General features: G+C 44.3%; 1 protein-coding gene and 1 long non-coding RNA gene across 3 annotated transcripts; one reads left to right on the plus strand and one right to left on the minus strand.

Annotated features, from left to right (window-relative positions):
• Window positions 1-2,582: 2,582 nt before the first annotated feature.
• LOC138741263 (testis-specific serine/threonine-protein kinase 3-like) lies at window positions 2,583-6,466 on the minus strand. Of its 2 annotated transcripts, none has more exons than XM_069895058.1 (2): window positions 6,161-6,466; window positions 2,583-3,264 (listed from the first exon to the last, which is right to left on the minus strand). In XM_069895058.1, the coding sequence occupies exons 1-2, from the start codon at window positions 6,303-6,305 to the stop codon at window positions 2,600-2,602; spliced, it is 810 nt and encodes a 269-aa protein (XP_069751159.1). In that variant the 5' UTR covers window positions 6,306-6,466; the 3' UTR covers window positions 2,583-2,599. The 2 variants fall into 2 exon arrangements, with proteins under 2 accessions (XP_069751159.1, XP_069751160.1); XM_069895059.1 differs by lacking the exon at window positions 6,161-6,466 and adding an exon at window positions 3,936-4,249.
• Window positions 6,467-6,542: 76 nt separating this feature from the next.
• Window positions 6,543-19,290, plus strand: LOC138741264 (uncharacterized). The gene is made up of 2 exons (XR_011343431.1): window positions 6,543-8,010; window positions 19,065-19,290. It is a non-coding gene; the product is annotated as an uncharacterized lncRNA (long non-coding RNA).
• Window positions 19,291-19,532: the final 242 nt, after the last annotated feature.

Raw genomic sequence — 19,532 nt, forward strand, 5'->3', positions numbered from 1 at the left:
CACTTGCAGCCCCACGCATTAATGCCTGGGAGGAGTATTTAAGTTCCTAGACAACGTGAAGTTAGAAGGGCACAAGCTCATGATGAGCATTTCTTTGGTGTGTTATCTCGTCCAGTCTGGCTTCAGAATCCCTAATCCTCCCAAACCACCTCCCCAGCTTGTTGCCCTCCACACCTCTTCCATGTACTGCTAATCTGATGTCTGCCATCTGGGTGGTTTGACCTCATCTGCTCTGGATCTGCAGCGCATCAATTCCTTCACAAACACAAGGAGATGTGGTGGTGGTTGGTGAACACAGTCTGAGTACTAGGTCCTACTGGATGTTTCTCTGGACTAGCACCCCATCACAAAAATCCACATGATGGACATCCGGAACAGCTCCAGGCAGGAAAGCAGGGCATTCTATGTGTCAGGTGTGGGACTCAGAACTGGGAGAAGAGAAACGTGTTGGTTTTCAGTAGGGTGAGGAGGGGCAGCTGCAACCCAGGTTGTAGCTCAGAGAGGCTGCTCATTCATGTCCACTTTGTGTGGGGAATGTAATGGCTCATCTTTCACCGCCTTGCTGCTTTCAAGTTTATTGTCAGAGTACATCGCCATCACATACAGCCTTGAGATTCTTTTTCCTGGGGACCAGGCGGAATTTCTATTTGTCTGTTGTGCAAAAAAAAGACTCAAGAAAATGATACATATACAAAGGAGAGAGGTGCAAACAAAGAAATTGAAAGTGTCCAGCACCAACGTCCCAGGTTCGAATCCAGCGCTGTCTCTCAGGAGTTTGTACGTTCTCCCAGTGCCTGCATGGTACCCCCCACCCCTCCACCGTTGGAAACGTACCGAGAGTGTAGGTCAACTGGGTGTAATTGGGCGGCACGGGCTCGTGGTGTATGGCTAAATTAAAACAGTGCAGTACAGAATAAAAACCAATAATAAATAATGTACAAGTTAAGAGTTCTTAAACGAGTCTTTGCCTACGTGAAGCAGTGAGTCGTTGCATAGCCACGAGCATGGTCTTGGACTGAATGGCCTGTTTCCATGCTATCCAACTGAAGTGGAGCATCTGATCATTGAGTTCAACCCTGAGCACAAACTCGGAGACCCGGTGATCTCACGACACACCCCGTAAATCTGCACACGGCGTCAGCCTGTCGTCTTGGCATTCGGCTGCGGCGGCGCACGGTGCTCACGCTTACATCGCACTTGACTCGGGGCCCCGCCTGCGATGAACGTCCCTGGGCCGGGCTATGTTACCACGCACCGTGTGCCACTCCAGTTCAACCTTGCAGTGTGTAATAACTAAAACATCTGGTACTCACACCTGCCAATTATGTTTGGACCCTCTCCCACCCTATGTATGACCAGGCACCCAGCCTGGAACATTTCATCCTGCGTTGGACCCTCTCTCACAGTAGGATTTCAGGCACCTGTGATATGAAACAGAGAGACAGGTCCATGAAAGTGGCGACACTGGTAGACGGTGAAAGTATTTGAAATGCTTGCCTTCAGTCAGGGCACAGAGAATAGGAGCACGGAGATCATGGTACATGCATGGCAACACCCTACTTGGAGCATAGCACGAGGAAGGATCTTCCTGAGGTGGAAAGGGCGGAGAAACTCCACCGGGATGTTCTTGCGACTGGTGGCTTGAATTATAAACTGAAAAGGCTGGGATTTTCCCCAGAGAGTAGGAAGCTAAGAGGAGACCTTATGGAAATTTATAAAACTATGAGGTGTATAGATAAGATCAATAGTCACAGTATTTTTCCGGAGAAGGGGATTTAAAACTCGAAACCAGTTTAAGGTGAGAAGGGGAAGATTGAAAGAAGACCTGAAAGGCACCTTCTATACGCCCAGGACGCTGGGTGTGTGGGACCAGCTGCCAAAGAGAGGCGGGGTCTATTAGAAACTTTTAGACAGGTGCAGGGATCGGAAAGGAGTGGCCGGGAACAACGAAAGATAGAAGGGAGTCGGCATCCATTGTCGGAAATCGTCAACTGTTTAGATGTATGAGGAATCCCGACCCGAAACGTTGATTGATCGTCTCTCCCCGTGGATTCTGTTTGGCCTGCCGAGATCTTCCAGCGTCTGATGTTGTGTTTCTCGGCGGTTCAAATGGAGATGGTCAAAACGCAGGCAAGTGCGACTAACTTGGTGGGCATAGACAAAATGGGCCGGAGGGCCTGTTTCAGTGCTGTAGAACTCCGTCAAACAGACGCCCAGTCAGTCCTTCCACTGCAAAGTCTCAACAAATAAACTCGAGTATTTTGAAGTCCTCTGCCCCGCTATTAGCAGCTGAAGGAACTTCACAGACCCTGCGCCCCGGGTCCCGCCTGGAGTTCCTCGGAGCTCGCACTGTCTCGGGGTTCTCCCCGAAACATACAGACGGTTTCCACCCAGTCGCTGGCAACCCCAATGACAACTCGCACCTGACGGAATCCTTCACTGAAGCTGAGCGCGATACCGTTAAACTGTATGTCAGTGACAGTAACAGAGCGATAACTGTGCCCGCAACCGTCTGTTCCTGCAACACTCTGCGCTGGGACACCGTGCACTCCGAATCTACCTGCAACAATGTGAACCACCACTTTGAAGTGCATCTTTATTAGGTGTCTGCTAACCAGGGATGGAAGCAGACCTCCTGGATCAGAGGTCTCAGGTTGGAGTCGGGTTCCAGCAACCTGCCCACCAGATCTCGACACTCCCGACTCAGCAACAGCTGCTGCGGGAAAACCAACCCGTTCTGTTGGAGCCACAGCATCTTGGGGATGTTAGCGTCGTCGAAGGGCAGGTGTCCGCACAGGATGATGTAGAGGACGATCCCCATGCTCCAAATGTCGCTCTTGACGCTCTGGTGCGGGACTCCCTGCAGAACCTCGGGCGCCGCGTACGCTGTGCTCCCGCAGAAAGTCGTGCTCAGCTCCGCCGCGCCGCTGCCCAAGTGCTTGGCGAAGCCGAAGTCTGCCAGCTTCACATTGAAGTTTTTATCCAGGAGAGTATTCTCACACTTGAGGTCTCTGTGGGCAATCCCGCAGTCGTGACAGTAGCGGATGGCGTGAACAAGTTGGCGGAACAGGGTTTTGGCCAAAGCCTCCGGGAGGGGTCCTTCCCTCTTGATGTGCTCCAGGATATCCCCGCCCTCCGCCAGCTCCATCACCATACAGATCTTATCATCGTCCGTCTCCCAGATCTCGTGAACCTTGACGATATTCTTGTGATCCAGATGTTGAACTATTTGCAACTCACGAGGGAGAAATTTGTGGATGAAATCTAGAAACGGGAGAGATAAGGAATGCAGGGTAATGGAGTGGCTGCAGGAGAGCACAGCGCCGCGGGCCGAATGGCCGGCACTGAGCTGCATGTTCCGTTCGAACGAGTGGCAAGCAGTTTGGGGTCCTGAAGCGCCGCTTCGCCGCCCGGGAAAACTCAGGGGCACTTCTGTGCACAGGGGGCGGGGGACGCGACGACAGCAGCAGAGGAAGCGAGGTCGTTGGGTGTATTGAAGGCAGAGGTTGGCAGGTATTTGATTAGTCGGGTCATCAAGGGTTACGTGGAGAAGGCCGAGGAGTGGGGCTGAGGATCAGCTCGTGATTAAATGACAGAGCCGACCAGACGGACCTACTTCTGCTCTTCCATCGCACGTGTGGGACACAGAGCGGGATGGACGGGACGCGCAGGGGTCGGACAGGACAGGCAGCGGGCCGGGCTGTGCGGCGGTGTTCACCGGAGCCTTTGCGGTGGAGGGGGGAGGGGGGGCAATGGGATGTAAACTCCGCCCAGGGTCCTTTGTACCGAACTTTCCTCATGCGCTGTTTCTCGGCGCTCGGCCGCAGCCTGTCTTGGCGACCCCAACACTCACCTCGGTGGGTGGTCAAAGTGTGAACCTCTGCATCTCGCCCATCCCACCCCGCACCACCACATGCATTTCACATTCCACTCACCCTCTGAATCCATTTTAAACTTCCTCCCTCTCATTTAAATGTGAGGGTTTAAAGACACAACCATGGGAAGTCCATGTTCTCTCTCTTGCCCCGGCAAGTTCTGCACCTTTATCAGGTCCCTTCGTTCAAACGGAAACAAACTGCCCCGAGCTGTGCTGTGATGTTCTATGTTCGAGTCTCCCCCCTGAATTGAACCACTCTATCTCAGAACGACTCAACGTAACCCTGTGGTGACCAGAGCTGCACACAGCACTCAGCTGCGGTGACGGTGCAAAGATCTCCCTGCTCACACGCTGGTCGAATGCATTCGGGGAACCTTCCACCGGCGAGACCAAACGCTTTGTGGGCATACGTTGACCGCCTGCAGGTTCCGGTTATCTCCCTCTTCTCTCCTCAAACACCTCCTTATTTCTCGCGCCTCATTCCCTCTTCTCCTTTCCTCCCCACCCCCTGCATCTTCCTCAGGCTCCCACCCTCCTCTTCCTTCCGCTGATCAAAAGTGTACCTTCGGTCCTCTGGCTCTTCCCTCCTGCCCCCTTCTCGATTCACCTGCACCCGTGAACCCGCGCCGCTTCCCCCTCTACTAAGTCGAGAAGGATTCCTTTCCGTGCCCAGCGCCGTCCGGAGGGGATGTACGCAAAGCCGCCCCTTTCCGACAACTGCAGACCGCAAAACGGCGAAACACTAACGTTAAGACGACGGTTAATCTAACTTCCCCGATGATGGAACACACCAGACGGGCGCTGACCACCAGAACTGCCGATGTTGGAATCGAGGTGCTGGAGGGACTCGGCGGTCGGGCAGCGCCGGTAGAGAGAGATGGTCAGTCAACGTGACGGGCGGCGCACTTTCTGGAGACTGAACTGGGAGGAAGGATAGGTTCTCTCTACTTCGTCCCTGACGCCGACCCGACACGTTGACTGATCATCTCTCCTCGGTCGCTGGGTGAAGAAGGTCTGCCCGTCATCTGGCTGGGCGCTATCCCTAGTTTGGTCCATGTGATTGCTGGGATAAGAGCTCCGTCTCCCGGGGCCACCGGACGGTGCAGCGGGCAGAGGCAACACAGGTCACCAGGCGGCTGAGGAAGACACAAGAGGCCGGCAGTGAAGTCGCGAGAAATCAGGCGCACCTCTCAGATCCGGGCACAGGAACGGAATGGTCAGTGGAGATATTTCGCCCTTTCGCGGAATTTATCTGTGAGGAGTCCAATACATTCACCAAAACAGTTGGCGCGGTGCCTAGTAGCCCGAATGATCAGCCCACCGTGTCCGTGCCTTCGTTTAGTCCAGGGGAAATTCGATTTAAACCTGGTTCCCATCGTTCTGCAGACGCTGTGATAATAGAAAAAGTACAGAAATGCTCGAGGAACTCAGCCGGTCTCTCAGTGCCCATTGAAGGTAAAGATAACGTTTCGGGTCTGAGCCCTCCTTCAAAGTGTAAGCAAAGAACGGAATGCCGTGAGAATAAAGACGGAAGAATGGCAGGGGGGAGAGGTCTCCTCTGCAGCGGAGAGACTGGGCGCAGAACGGGGGAGAGCGATTTGTGGAGCAATAGCGTGGCCACCCATTTTCAATGGCCCGATAAATTCCCTTACTGTCTGTCCATGGTCTCAGGCACTGTCAGGCAAATTGGAGGAACAACACCTCATCTTCTGTCAGGACACCCTCCAACCCGATGGCATTAAAATCGACTTCTCTGGCCCTTTTTGCTGGTCTGGACTCCTCCCCCTGCCAGTCTTCAGTCTTTATTCTGATGCCTTCCTGGTCGTTGCTTATACCTTGAAGAAAGGCTCCGGCGTCGATAATCTATCTTTGCCTCCTGTGGACGCTGCGAGACCGGCTGGGTCCTTCCAGCATTTCTGTGGGGTTTTAATCACTGCTCTGAGTGCGGCTGCAGATGTGAGCCCCAGGGGCCCGTAGAACACGTTTCAAGTCATCGTCCAAGATCGGATGGTTAACGTGACGCACTGCACTAAAGATGGGAAGGTCTTTCCCACCGCGGGCTGACCCGATGAGCGTTGCAGATGTTGAAAGATTTTCTGCTCGGTTCTGTTTTGATGGTGGCAGTGGTGTGAATGGCGCGCGCAGGGAGTTTACGGGGTCGCTCTGACCATGGCCAACGATGCAGGACAGAGGCGGAAACTGTCACAGACAACGTGGCTTCGCCCCAGGGAATGACATCCCTGGAGGTGGGGGTGGGTGGGTGGGGGTGGGGGCAGTTCTTACCCTTGGGCGCTGTCCGTCGGTTGATGATTTTAATGGCCACTTTGCGCTGGAGGCGTTTGCTGTAAGCCTCCTTCACCTTGGAATAGGTTCCCTCGCCGATTGTCTTCCCCAGGTGGTACCCTTTCGACAGGAGCAGGGTTTCCATTGCTTCTCATCCACTTTCCGAACGAGTTTCAAGATCACATTCCTCAGTTTACCCAGTTCCACGCAATCTGACCAACGTTTCTGGGCTTCCGAAATTATTTCTAAAATTGGACATTATATATATAAAAAAAGCAATCCTGGGCGTGATTAAAGTAAAATAAACTGACCAGATACAAATACGCCTTGATTGTGATGCCATAATTTCGCTGTTACTAAGGAGACTCGTGGTTTACACGGGACAGCAGTGTTTGCCACGTTAACGCGTTGACCCGTTTTTGGACAGAAATCGTTCATTTCTGTGCTTGAACTCTCGTATTTGTGGTCGGGGTTTGTCCCCAAATTATCCCCGTCCCCCGCTCGGTCTGAGTGCGAGCTCAAACCCGGCCCCGGCGCGGCCGAGGTCACGTCACTTGAGTTGGGGACGAAGCCGATATCGATTCAATGATCGGCCAACTGGACCATTTTAAATGACAATAGCATCTCCTTTAAAATGTGGCACCGATAGAATTATCAATGTGACTGCAAACGGGTCCCACAGCTCAGGAATGGTCTCATCGACCTAAAGACGGGCAAACTTAAGAGCAAAAGAAAGGGGAGCATGAGGCCATTCCGCCCCTCGAGCCTGCTCTACTATTTCATGCCAACACGCTTTGGCACCCTTTCATCGGAACCCCTTGACCAAATACCCGCCACGACTCTGCATATTTCCTTGGAAATGAGTTCCAAACTCCCACACGCAATTCTCTGTCGGAGAATTCACCGCCCCTGTCTTCAGTAGCGCTTCCTTATTCCATTCTCTCTGGCTCTGACATCCTGCACCCACCCTGTCTGAGCCTTGCTGGGCAGCACGTTCTCCTCGCTCGGACGTCAGGAAGCATTCGTGGAGCAAGGAACAGGTGTGGTTTCAGGTCGAGCGCCTTTCAGAGATTGGATGGAATTGAAACATGAACTGCTTCCCTCGCCACACACGCTGCCCGGCCCGGAATATTTCCCATATATTCTCCTTCTGTACACTAGTGTCCAATAACCATCTAAAGATCGCTGAGTGACAAACAATTCTGTAGATGTATTATCCTGAGAATATCTCCGCCGTCCCTCCGTTCCCGACCCCTGCGGGTCCCAGGCGGCGGCGTGGAAGAGGTTCCAGCCGACGCCGGGAGGGACCCATTGTTCCGCACGCCTCGGCCCGACCAGGTGCAGCCACGCCTGGAAATTTAAAACAGCGTTGAGAACAAGAGGACAAAGATCAACGATCCTGGTATTTGGCGAAAATACACAGTCCAGGGATGAGTGCATCAAAGCTCCGCCAAACGCTGAAAGAGTTGAGGGCTGGGCGGCCGCCGGCGGTGATCAGCCGCTGGCTCTGACCCGTCGATTTCCTGGCTTCTTATTGTGACGCTACCAGTTGTAACCCAGTTGTCGACGGGCTGTGGCCGTGAGGCATTCTGCTTAATCTGAAAGCCCTGGCGGGAGTTACCCTTCCTCCCACCATTTCCTGACTGCAGTGAGTCACTGCTCCTTGACAAACCGTGTCTCCCACTTCCACCAGGAAGCTGACGATTATTTTGTGCCTCTTTCCAACAAGAGATGAGCTCCCCCACAGTCCCCGAGCCGAGGATATTCCCGATCGAAGCTGGCGATTCCAAGGGTTCCGTGTCCAGGCCATTAAACCCGGAGCCCGAGGTCCCCAACCTACGAGCCGCCAGGTAAGTGTATTCACCCCAGGACACAGCTTCACGGCGCCGCCTCTAGTCCAACTGAGGCTTTCCCGACTGCCATCTGATCTCAACGATGTTTGGAAATACTTTAAACCTCAATCATTGCCAAACACAACCCAGGCAGAGTAGTCTGGAACCAGCCTGGTCCCAGCACCCTCTAAACTTCGGGAAAGATGACTTTTACTTTCCAGAGCCATTGACGGGACCAATGCAGACCCGGTGTGGACGTGGAGTGCTTGTGAATCGCAGACTCGGAGACCTGTTCAGCAAGAACCTTTGGTTTTTGGTTTCCATCTCTTACATTTCAACGTCAGATGGCAAGGTTTTGTTCATGCACAGGCCGGCATTCGAAGGCTGAAGGATTGTTGAGACCCCGTGCAGACCCATTGGGAACCGGCTTTTGGGTGGCGTGCCATGAGAGTCGCAGAGGGGCTATGTGCCACCTCCCTGATTCTGTCTCATGAACTTCCACTCGCTTCCCGTCTCCTCACGGGACCGCGTGGCATGCAACTCCCCTCCAGATTTAGGGTGAGGAGGGATTGGAGAGAATTAACCTGCGGGCAGAATATCGTAATATCAAGGATGGGCTTCATGAATAACCCCGTTCGTTGCAGAGGCAAGATCCTTGAAAGAAAATCTCCGACGGAACTCGCCACTCCACATATCCAACATCAAACCAAGAGCAACAAGGTCTAGGGCCAGGCAGGTGTGGTACAGAACGATAAGGTGTAGGGCCACACAGGTGTGATACAGAACAACAAGATGGAGGGCCACACAGGTGAGGTACAGAACAACAAAGTGCAGGGCCAGGCAGGTGTGGTACAGAACAACAAGGTGTAGGGCCAGGCAGGTATGGTACAGAACCACAAAATGTAGGGCCAGGCAGGAAAGGTGCAGAACAACAAGGTGTAGGGTCAGCAGGTGAGGTACAAAACAACAAGGTGTAGGGCCAGGCAGGTGAGGTGCAGGATGACAAGGTATAGGGACTGGGAGGTGAGGTGAACACCAACAAAGTGTTGGGTCAGGCAGGCAAGGTGCAGCACAACAAGGTGTAGGGCCAGGAAGGTAAAATACAGAGCAACAAGGTGTGGGGCCAAGCAGGTGAGGTGAACAACAACAAAGTGTAGAGCCAAGCAGGTGAGGTAAAGTGCCACAGGGTGTAGGGCCAAGCAGGTGAGGTACAGAACAACAAGGTGTTGGGCCGGGCAGGTGAGGTGAACAACAAGGTGTAGGGCCAGGCAGGTGAGGTGAACAACAAGAAGGTGTAGGGCCAGGCAGGTGAGGTGAACAACAAGAAGGTGTAGGGCCAGGCAGGTGAGGTGAACAACAAGAAGGTGTAGGGCCAGGCAGGTGAGGAACAGAGCCACAAGGTGTAGGGCTAAGCAGGTGAGGAACAGAGCCACAAGGTGTGGAGCCAGGCAAGTGAAGTACAGAGCAACAAACTGGTGCTCCAGAGACAATAAAAGGATGTCCAACCTCTGTTTACAGCGACTACTCTCTAATCCAGGCAGCACACTGGTAAACTCCTTCTGTATCTTTCCCAAAGTTTCCACATCCTTCCTGTGATGAGGTGACCCTAATTGTACATACAGTGCCCTCCATAATGTTTGGGACAAAGACACTTTTTCCTCAATTTGCCTCTGTGCTCTACAGTTTTAAATTTATAATCAAACAATTCACATATAATTAAAGTTCACATTCCAAATGTTATTCAAGGATATAGGTATACATTTTGGTTTGACCATGTAGAAATTATTGTTTATACTGTACATAATTCCCTCATTTCAGGGCACCATAATGGCTTCTGGCTTCACAGGTTTTTCTGAGTACTCAGGTGCAAGTATAAGAGAGCTAGATTTGCATTTAAGCTATGATCACCTTTGGAATCTGTAATTGCCATTTTTCAACATGAGGTCCAGAGTTGTGCCAATGAAAGTCAAATAAGCCATTAAGAGGCTGAAAAACAAGTATAAAACAGTAAGAGACATCATCCAAACCTTAGGATTACCAAAATCGGGGGGCGTGGCAAGATGGCGTAAGGAATAGATGTGCCTTTCAGTCCTCTCCTGACTCTTTGTTATTGTTTTGTCTATAAGTGCCTGTTGAAACCTTCTAAAAAGTTTATAAATAGTTAGAGGTGTTGAACTAGCTTCTAATGGTACAATTGCTGAAAAAAAGTAAAAGAAAACGGCAACAGATCGCTAAGAAATTACATTTCCCGAAGTTATCTGAGCCTACCTATTTACAAGAAGCCAGGACTCAGCGTGGAATGGATCCAGGAGGAGAAGTGCAGGATGCGGCAACGGAGCCCCGCTCTTTACTGGTAGGGCTCTTTAAAGATGGCGCCCGGCAGCCTTTGGAACAAAGGGCTAGCCAGTCGCGTGTATTTCAATCAACGCCCGCTATGAGCGCAGTCACTGAACCTTTGACAGCTGAAACAGCTGGGATGCCGCCAGCTGAAGACCCGACTTTAAAGAGACGTCCGCCGATTGATATAGCGGTGGCGCTGCGAAATGTACCACCAGTTATGAAGCCTTCAATAGATCTTGATGTAATGAAGGCTCTTGATGTAATATGGGTTAAGGATAACCCTGAATACCAGTCTTCTGATACTGCTGAGGAGGTTGTGGCAGGGGTTTCTACACGTAGTCATACTACAAGAAAAGCAGTTAAACTAAGGGAAGGAATAGAAGATCCTTTGGTCTCTCAGAAACAGCAGGATCCTATTTTGCCTGAATCTATTCCAGTTGATATGCTTATTAAGAATCTTGAATTTAAGTATCTTCTTCAATCAAAGAGTTAGGTAAATCTTTGGTTCAAGTTAACACCAAGCTTAATACCTTGGTGGACATTAATACTCAACAAATGGTTGATTATGGAGCTTTTAAGCTTGAAACGAATGAAAGACTTGATGTTTGTGACCAAGGTATAGTTGAGGTACAAGACGTAAATAAAACAATTGAAACTTTACAAATTCAGAATAAAAATTTAGCAAAAAAGGTTGATTATTTGGAGAATCAGTCTAGACGGAACAACGTAAAAATTATTGGTTTGCCAGAAGATATAGAAGGACCAGATCCAAGAAAATTTTTTACCGATTGGATTCCACAAGTGTTAGGACAAGATAAGTTCCCGGAAGGTTTAATACTGGAACGTGCTCACCGAGCTTTGAGAAGAAAGCCTTTTCCAGGACAGAATCCAAGACCTGTTCTGGTCCGTTGTTTAAACTATTATGATAGAGAGACAATTTTACATGTAGCTATTAGAAATGCGCAACAAAGTAGATCTCCTTTGATGGTCCAGAACAATAGTGTTTTTTTTTTAATCCGGATTTGAGTCAAGAAGTTATGTCTCAACGACGTGAATTTAATCCTGTGAAAGAAGTGCTATGGAAAAAAGGATATAAAGCAACATTTAGATACCCTTCAGTATTGAAGATTTTTCAGGATGGATATCAACCAAAATTTTTTGATAACCCTAAAGAAGCTATGGACTTTGCTCAACTGTTACCAATCACGCAATTCCAGGAACGACGTAGTCCTCCACGGTCTCCAAAGAGAGTGGAGACGCAAGATGGGAATCGAATTTCAAGAAGAAATGGAAGCAATGGTGGTCGGAGTGACAAAGCTGATTTAAAAAAAAAAAAAAAAAAATTTTTTTCGAGAAGATTTAGATAATGATGATAGTTTAATGTGAAATGGGAGTTAGGAGAGGGAACTGGGTGGGCATTATTTTCCAGAAGTCATCAGCTACATGTGAGTTATCTCACACCCAATATTTTGTGGGAGTTACCGCATTGTGCGGTTCACACAGGAGGAGGTAGTTGTAACCTCTTACCTGTTTTTTTTTCATTAATTTTTGGATTAAGGAGTAAAGTTTCTTTTTATTTTTTTTTAATAATTTCCTTTTTTTTTGTTGTAGTTTTAAGAGGGGATAAGGGGAGGATTTTTTTCTTGTTTTTTTTTTCTCTTTTTTTTGTTGTGTTGTTGTAAGAAATGTCTAAATTAAAGTTTGCTTCTCTTAATGTCCAGGGTTTAAATAATCCTATTAAGCGTAAGAAAGTACTTGCTTACTTAAAAAAATTAAAAATTGATGTGGCTTTTTTGCAGGAAGCTCATTTAACAGATAAGGAACATTTGAAACTTAAACGTGAATGGGTTGGACAAGTTTTTTATTCTTCATTTAATTCAAAGGCAAAAGGTGTGGCAATTTTGGTGCACAAGAATCTACCATTTCAGTTACAGAATGAAGAGAAAAATGGTGGAAGATTATTAAAACTGAATTGTACAATCTTTAACGAGGCTTGGACTTTGCTTGATGTTTATGCTCCAAATGTTGAGGATACAGCTTTTGTTGTGGATATGTCTTTATAACTTGGACAATCAAATTCTAATGTGATGATTGGGGGAGATTTGAATGTGGCGTTGGAGCCTTTATTGGACAAGTATCCAAGAGCAATTAAGAAATCTAAGATGGCAGTACAAGTGACTAATATGATGACAGATTTGAATTTAGTTGATATTTGGCAAAGATTTAATCCTACAGAGAAAGATTTTTCTTTTTATTCTTCACGCCATAATTCTTTTTCAAGAATTTATTATTTTAAAATTTCAACACATTTGCAGGAAAGGGTTATATCTGTGGATTATAAGACAAGGTTGGTTTCAGACCATTCATTACTATTATTAGGATATCAGAGTTCACAAGATGTTCAGAGAACTCCAAGATGGAGATTTAATACTATGTTATTACAAAAACCAGAATTTATTAGTTATTTTAAAAAACAAATTGAGGTTTTAATTAGTAATAATATTAATTCTGTTTCTAGTCATTTTGTTTTATGGGATGCAATGAAAGCTTTCTTATGAGGTCAAATTATTAGTTATGCTTCTAAAGTAAAGAAAGAGAGAATCAGAGAGATTGAAGATTTAGAGAAAAAGATAACTGTTACTGAAAAAGAATTTTTTAAAAAATGCTACCGAAATGCAAAAGAAGCAGTTAACCAATTTAAAATTTTAATATAATGAATTACAAACATATCGGTTTGAATATTTAATGAAATGAACTAAACATAAGTTTTATGAATGCGGTGAGAAAGCTCATAAAGTTCTCTCATGGCAGTTAAAAAAGGAACAATTATCTAGGATTATACCAGCAATTAGAAAGAAATCGGGTATTACTTTTAGACAAACAGAAATTAATGAGGAATTTTGTAATTTTTATAAAAAATTATATACTTCAGAATGTAAAGATGTAACTGAAGATGCAATAGATTCTTTTTTGAAAAATATTAAATTGCTACAACTGAACCAAGAAGATAGACAAGAGTTGGATAAATCTTTTACAGAAAATGAAATTGAAATGGCGATAAGAGATATGCCAAATGGAAAGGCACCTGGTGAAGATGGGTTTTCTATAGAGTTTTATAAAACTTTTTATGTTGATATATCTCTTATTTATAAGGATGTAATACAGCAAATTTATAAAACTTTTCAATTACCTGAATCCTGTTCTAATGCAATAATCACAGTTATACCAAAAAAAGATAAAGATCCTTTACAGGTTTCTTATCGACCAATATAATTGTTAAATGTGGATTATAAAATTGTAGCTAAAGATATGGCTAATAGATTAGCTCAATATTTACCTAAAATAATACATAAAGACCAAACAGGATTTATAAAAAATAGATATGCATCTGATAATATTTTGCATTTAATAACTTTGATAAACAAATCTAAATCTCAAATGAATTTTCGTTGGATGCAGAAAAGGCTTTTGATAGAGTGGAATGGAAGTTTTTATTTAAAGTACTTGAGAAATTTTGTTTTGGTTCCTCGTTTATTGGATTGATAAAGGCTTTATATAATAGTCCGAAGGCTAGAGTTGCTACCAATGGGCAGATTTCAGAATCTTTTGATTTAACAAGGTCTACTAAACAAGGATGTCCATTGTCACCTGCTTTATTTGCCATAGTTATTGAACCTTTGGCACAATTAATACATCAAAATGAAAATATTAAGGGTATGAGAGTTTTGAATGAGGAATATAAGATTAATTTATTTGCTGATTTGGTGGATCCTGATATCTCTTTACCAGCAATTCAAGAATCTTTAGAAAATTATGGTCAATTATCTGGTTATAAGGTAAATTGGGCTAAAAGTGAAATTTTGTCAATTTGTAAAGATGATTATTCAATATATAAAAATATTATAAATTTGAAGTGGACTAAACAAATTAAATATTTAGGAATTAATGTTAATACAGAATATCAAGATTTATATTCAATTAATTATCTTCCTTTAATAAAAAAGATTAAATTAGACTTGATTAGGTGGAAGGATTTACCTTTAGGTTTATTGGGGAGGATTAATACTATAAAAATGAATATTTTGCCTCGGATACAATATTTGTTTCAATCAATTCCTTATTTTTTTTTATTTTTTTAAAGCAGTTAGAGACTTCTTATGGAAGGGAAAATTTCTGAGGGTAGCAATGAGAAAGTTGATGTGGGATTTTCAATTTGGAGGTTTGAGATTACCGAATTTTCAACATTATTATGAGGCAGCTCAATTTAAATGTCTTAGTGCATTAATGAATATGGAGGATCCACCTAGTTGGGCAAAGATAGAAATAGCAGTTATTTTAGAAAAATTTCCACATGAGTTTTTGTTTTGATGGAATAAAAATTTATTACAAACTTATGATGTACCAATATTGAAACATTTATTGAATTTATGGACAAGTAAACTTAATAAATTGGGGCTTAAAAATAAATGGTCTGGGCGATTGCCATTATATAATAATCAACTTGTTCCTTTTACAGTCTCCAATATCGCTTTGAAACAATGGGAAAGGAAAGGAATAAAAAATTTATCAGATTGTTTTTTTGAAGGATGTTTTTGTTCTTTTGAGGAATTACAAAGGAAATTTGGTATTAGTGGAAATTCTGTATTTGTGTATTATCAGTTAAGATCATTTGTAAAACAGATATGTGGCCAACATATGATTTTATTGTCTGAAACTAGTTTTGAGAAATATGTACTTTCCATACCAAAAAAGGGGTATATATTTGATTTGTATTGTATTTTACAAGAAAATGAAAGCAAGACAGATTGGGATAAAGATAAGTTGAAATGGGAAAAAGATTTAGGTTCTATAATAGCTGAAGAAGCCTGGATGGAAATTTGTCAGAATAGTATTTGGAAATTGATCAATGCTAGATTAGCGATGATTAATTATAATTTTATACATCAATTATATTTAACACCAGAGAAATTAAAAAAAATTGGTCTTAGTAAGTCAGATTGTTGTTTTCGTTGTGATCAGACGGCCAATACTTTTTTACATACTGTTTGGTTTTGTGATCGATTGCAACAGTTTTGGAAAGGTATTCAATCTATATTTAATAGTTTATATAATATCTATGTTGTATTAGATCCTGATATATTTTTATTAGGGAATATGCAATCATTAATTGACAGGCTTAAATGATTATCAGATTTCTTTTATCTATTTAGCCTTAGCGGTGGCTAAGAAATGTGTAGCGCTTACTTGGAAAGACAGAAATATATTAACCTTAAATAGGTGGTATTTAGAGATGAAGTCTTGTTTAATTATGGAAAATATATCTTTTTCAATTCAAGATAAGATGTCTTTTTATAAGCTGAAGTGGACTCCATTTGTTAAATACATGCAATTATGTTTGACTTAAATATGTTTTATGTGTGATATTTTAGATTTGATAACTTTTTTTATTAGTATTTTACCTGTTATTTTTTTTTGTTTGTGAGTGTTTTTTAAAAATATATATAATATTATTAACTTTATTAATTCTTCACTCTTTATTTTGGGGGGGGAAGGGTGGGGTTTTTTTTATATATAGATTTTTTTTAGTGGCCATATATAGGGGGGGGGGGTTTAGACTTTTTTAAGTTAGGTCATTAATGCTGTGTTGTAATAATTACTTTATTTTTATTTTTCTTTAAATGTAATTTTTTTGTTTTATTCATGTGATAAAATCTTTAAATAAAGTTTAAAAAAAAGGATTACCAAAATCAACAGTTCAGAACATAATTTAAGAAGAAAGAGTGTACTGGCGAGCTCAGTAATTATAAAGAGACTGTTATTCCAAGGAAGACCTCCACTGCTGATAACAGAATAATTCTCATCATAATGAAGAAAAGTCCTTAAATGCCTGTCTGACAGATCAGAAATGCTCTTCAGGAGGCAGGTGTCCACAGAAGGCTTCATGAAGAGGGATACAGAGACTACACTGCAAGATGCAAACCATTAGTTTGCCACAGAAAGGATGTCCAGATTACAGAGTGAAATATAAAAGTCTACAGACATTGCGATTGCAATCAAAGCACACTGAAATGCTGGAGGAACTCAGCTGATCTTTCAGCGTCCATAAAAAGCAAAGATATATTGCTGGCATTTCAGGCCTGAGCCCTTCTTCAAGAAATAAGCAGAATAAGACAGATGTGGGAAATCTCAGAAAGACTCAGAATTCAGGCAGTGCTGGCTGGGGGAGGAATCTAGACCACCAAAAGGTGTTAATTAGATATGAAAAAGGGAGAGGCGAGAATTGATTATGCCTGCGTGAAAGGAGATGGGGAAGGGAGAGACAGAGCTGGGGGAAGATGACGGGGAAGAAGGGAGTGGGGGTGATTAACGAAAGCCAGAGAAGTCGACCATCCGGTTGGAGGGTACCCAGTCGGAAAGATGAGGTGTTGCTCCTCCAGTTTGTGCGTGGTCTCAGTCTCGCAGGGCATGAGACATGGACAGACATGTCAGCAAGGGAATGGATTGGGGAATTGAAATGTCCAAAAAGGAATGAAGGGCTTTGAGACCTTCAATATGGGGGATGGAGTTATATAGGGATTGGATGTCCATGGTAAATATGAGGTGGTTGAGTTTATGGAACTGGAAGCTGTGAAGTGATGGAGGGTGTGTGAAGTGGCCCAGGTGTAGGTGGGTAGGAGATAGAATCAGGCAGTGCGGGTTTGGGAAACAATGTTGGAGACAATGGTTTGATGAGTTTTGGTGGGATCCTTTTGGAGGGGTAAGCAACAGGAAGAGTCTGAGAGTTTTGTCTGGGTTTGGCCAGTTAGAGGTCAGTGCTCCAAGCCAAATTACAGTTTGACAAAAAGTAAAAGAGCCTACAGAATTCTGGAAATAGATTTTGTGGACAGGTGAGACCAAGAACAAAGTGTGTAGGTGTAAATGAACTGCCAAAGCATACCACCTTTGTTTGCCATGGTTTGCATCCTGCATCTTAGAAGCAAGCCTAGCTCTCTTATACCTGCACCAATGAAGCAATTAAATATGCCTGAGTACTGACAAACACTTGTGAAGTCAAATGTCCCAAACATTATGGTGTCCTGAAATGAGGGGTCTATATATAAAAAGTGCTGTAATTTCTACATGGTCAAACCAAAATGCATACAAATAACTTTGAATAAAATCTAAAATGTGCACTTTAATCACACATGAATTGCTTGATTATAAATTTTAAAATATGAAGTACAGGGGCAAAAAAAGTTTAAAAAAAGTATCTTTGTCCCAAACATTATGGAGGGCATTGTAATACTCCATAAGTGGCTTAACCAAAGTTTTATACAGATGCAACAGGACTCCCCAACTGTTACTCCTGACTGAAGAAGATTGAAGCATGCTGTATGCCTTTTTTCTTATCCTGTCCACATATGTCACCACTTTCACAGAGCTCTGTGTTCCTGATGGTCTGACAATTTCCTGTCTCCCTGCCCCTTACATTTGACCTCTTAAAGTACAGCACCTCATACTTGCCCAGATTATCTCCATCTTCCATTGCTCTGCCCACATCTGCAACTGGTCTATATGCTGCTGAATCCTTTGTCAATCCCCCTTCCTCCCTATCCACAATCTGCCAGATGTTGAGTCCTCTACAGACCTACTCATCAACCCATTCACATTTTCAACACACTCTGTTATATAATGGATCCTTGTGGAAACCCACAACCCTCTATCAGTAGTTCTCAACCTTAATTAATCTTGGACTAACCATCCTATGACATAGATGTGCTTCGGATAGTAAGAGATTACTTATATGGTATTTGAGTGGGAAAAAAAGGCTGAGAACCACTGCTACATTCAAGCCAATTTTGTAACCAATTTACAGTAATCCCAGTAAAACATGATAGTCTGCAGGCACCGTGGTTGAAGTAAAAACACAACGCTGGAGAAACTCAGCAGATCAAACAGGGTACTTTATATAGCAAAGTTAAAGATACAAATATTTAACCATCAGAAGTTAACCAATGGTCATTTGTGAGATTGCAATAAATTCATGCAAATTTTAAAGCGATTTTCACTGATTATGACTGGAACATCACCCACCTTGCACATTGTCCTCGAGATGACTACGGTAGAGTGAAGACAGTCGCCCATCTCTGTGCAGAATGCAGATTTGCGAAGAGTATGTGGAGAACCTTGTCACAGTTCATCCCCAGTAGCACCATAACAACGATCCCTGCATCCTGCTCCACATACTGATCTACGGGCTGTTCCCAGGGACCCACACAGAGTCAGACATCCAAAACTGCTGGAAGACCATCGACTCGGTGAAAGATGCACTTTCTTTCAGCCCGAAACCTGTTGGTCTTACAGCACACAGAGATGTTGGTGAGGGAACGCTGCCGACTGGCACATTCCAGGCTGCAGGAGTACGTGCTGAGGGATGCACTAAGGCTTGGTGCAGCCAATGCAAGGGCGCTGTGGGGAAGGACCACAGTCTAAAGCCCTCCCACTAACAGGCACTGAGGGACTGAGACTGACAGGAAGTCCCTCAAACAACAGTGGGGAGAAGCGATGAGAGCCACAGTGGTGGTAATGGGGTAAATAGAATTGATTGTGACAATGAGATGGGAATGTATGGATATGAAAGTAAGGCCAGGAACAAACTCTGAATGGTTTTCCTTTTGTTAATAATTCATTGTGAATAAAGTTTATTTTTGGTAAGTAAATGTTTTGACCAGGTTTTACCTTCCATTGTGCAGACAACTGAGAAGATGTCCAGGGAGCCACTGCTTGACTATTCCTCACGTCTCCATCGATGTTTACATTGCAATGATCAGGAACCCTCCAACGCGGACAACATAAGCAGCCACCAGATATTAGTATTAATGTGAGAATATGGGAGCAGGTAGTGGAAGACTAGGTATTGTAGTGGCTGCCTCAGGAAATGTCTCTGTTTGATGCAATAAAAATAGTCTTCAAATACCACTTCTGCAGAGGAGGGAACCTTTCAACTTATTGGATTAACTTTAGCTTCTGTTCTTGCCACTCTCACCTCTCTTCCCAATCCAATATTCACATTCGAGCTTGTCTTTGAAAAAAATCGGAGAACTTATTTATGATCTACGTTAGCAAGAAAAGTTTTCCCAGAACAATAAAACAATCGAGATTCTGAGGATGCAAGATTGGGGCATTAATGTCCCAACCAGGAAGCTCTGGCTTATTGTTTA

Source organism: Narcine bancroftii, chromosome 8 (assembly GCF_036971445.1).
Source record: "Narcine bancroftii isolate sNarBan1 chromosome 8, sNarBan1.hap1, whole genome shotgun sequence".
Classification (NCBI taxonomy): domain Eukaryota; kingdom Metazoa; phylum Chordata; class Chondrichthyes; order Torpediniformes; family Narcinidae; genus Narcine; species Narcine bancroftii.

What these genes read in the sequence shown, in the direction of transcription:
- LOC138741263 (XM_069895058.1), bottom strand. Translation starts at nt 6,305, where the DNA reads ATGGAAACCCTGCTCCTGTCGAAAGGGTACCACCTGGGGAAGACAATC. An exon ending in CCGACGGACAGCGCCCAAGG is followed by an intron (nt 3,265 to 6,160) that starts GTAAGAACTGCC and finishes TCCCGTTTCTAG; the next exon opens with ATTTCATCCACAAATTTCTC.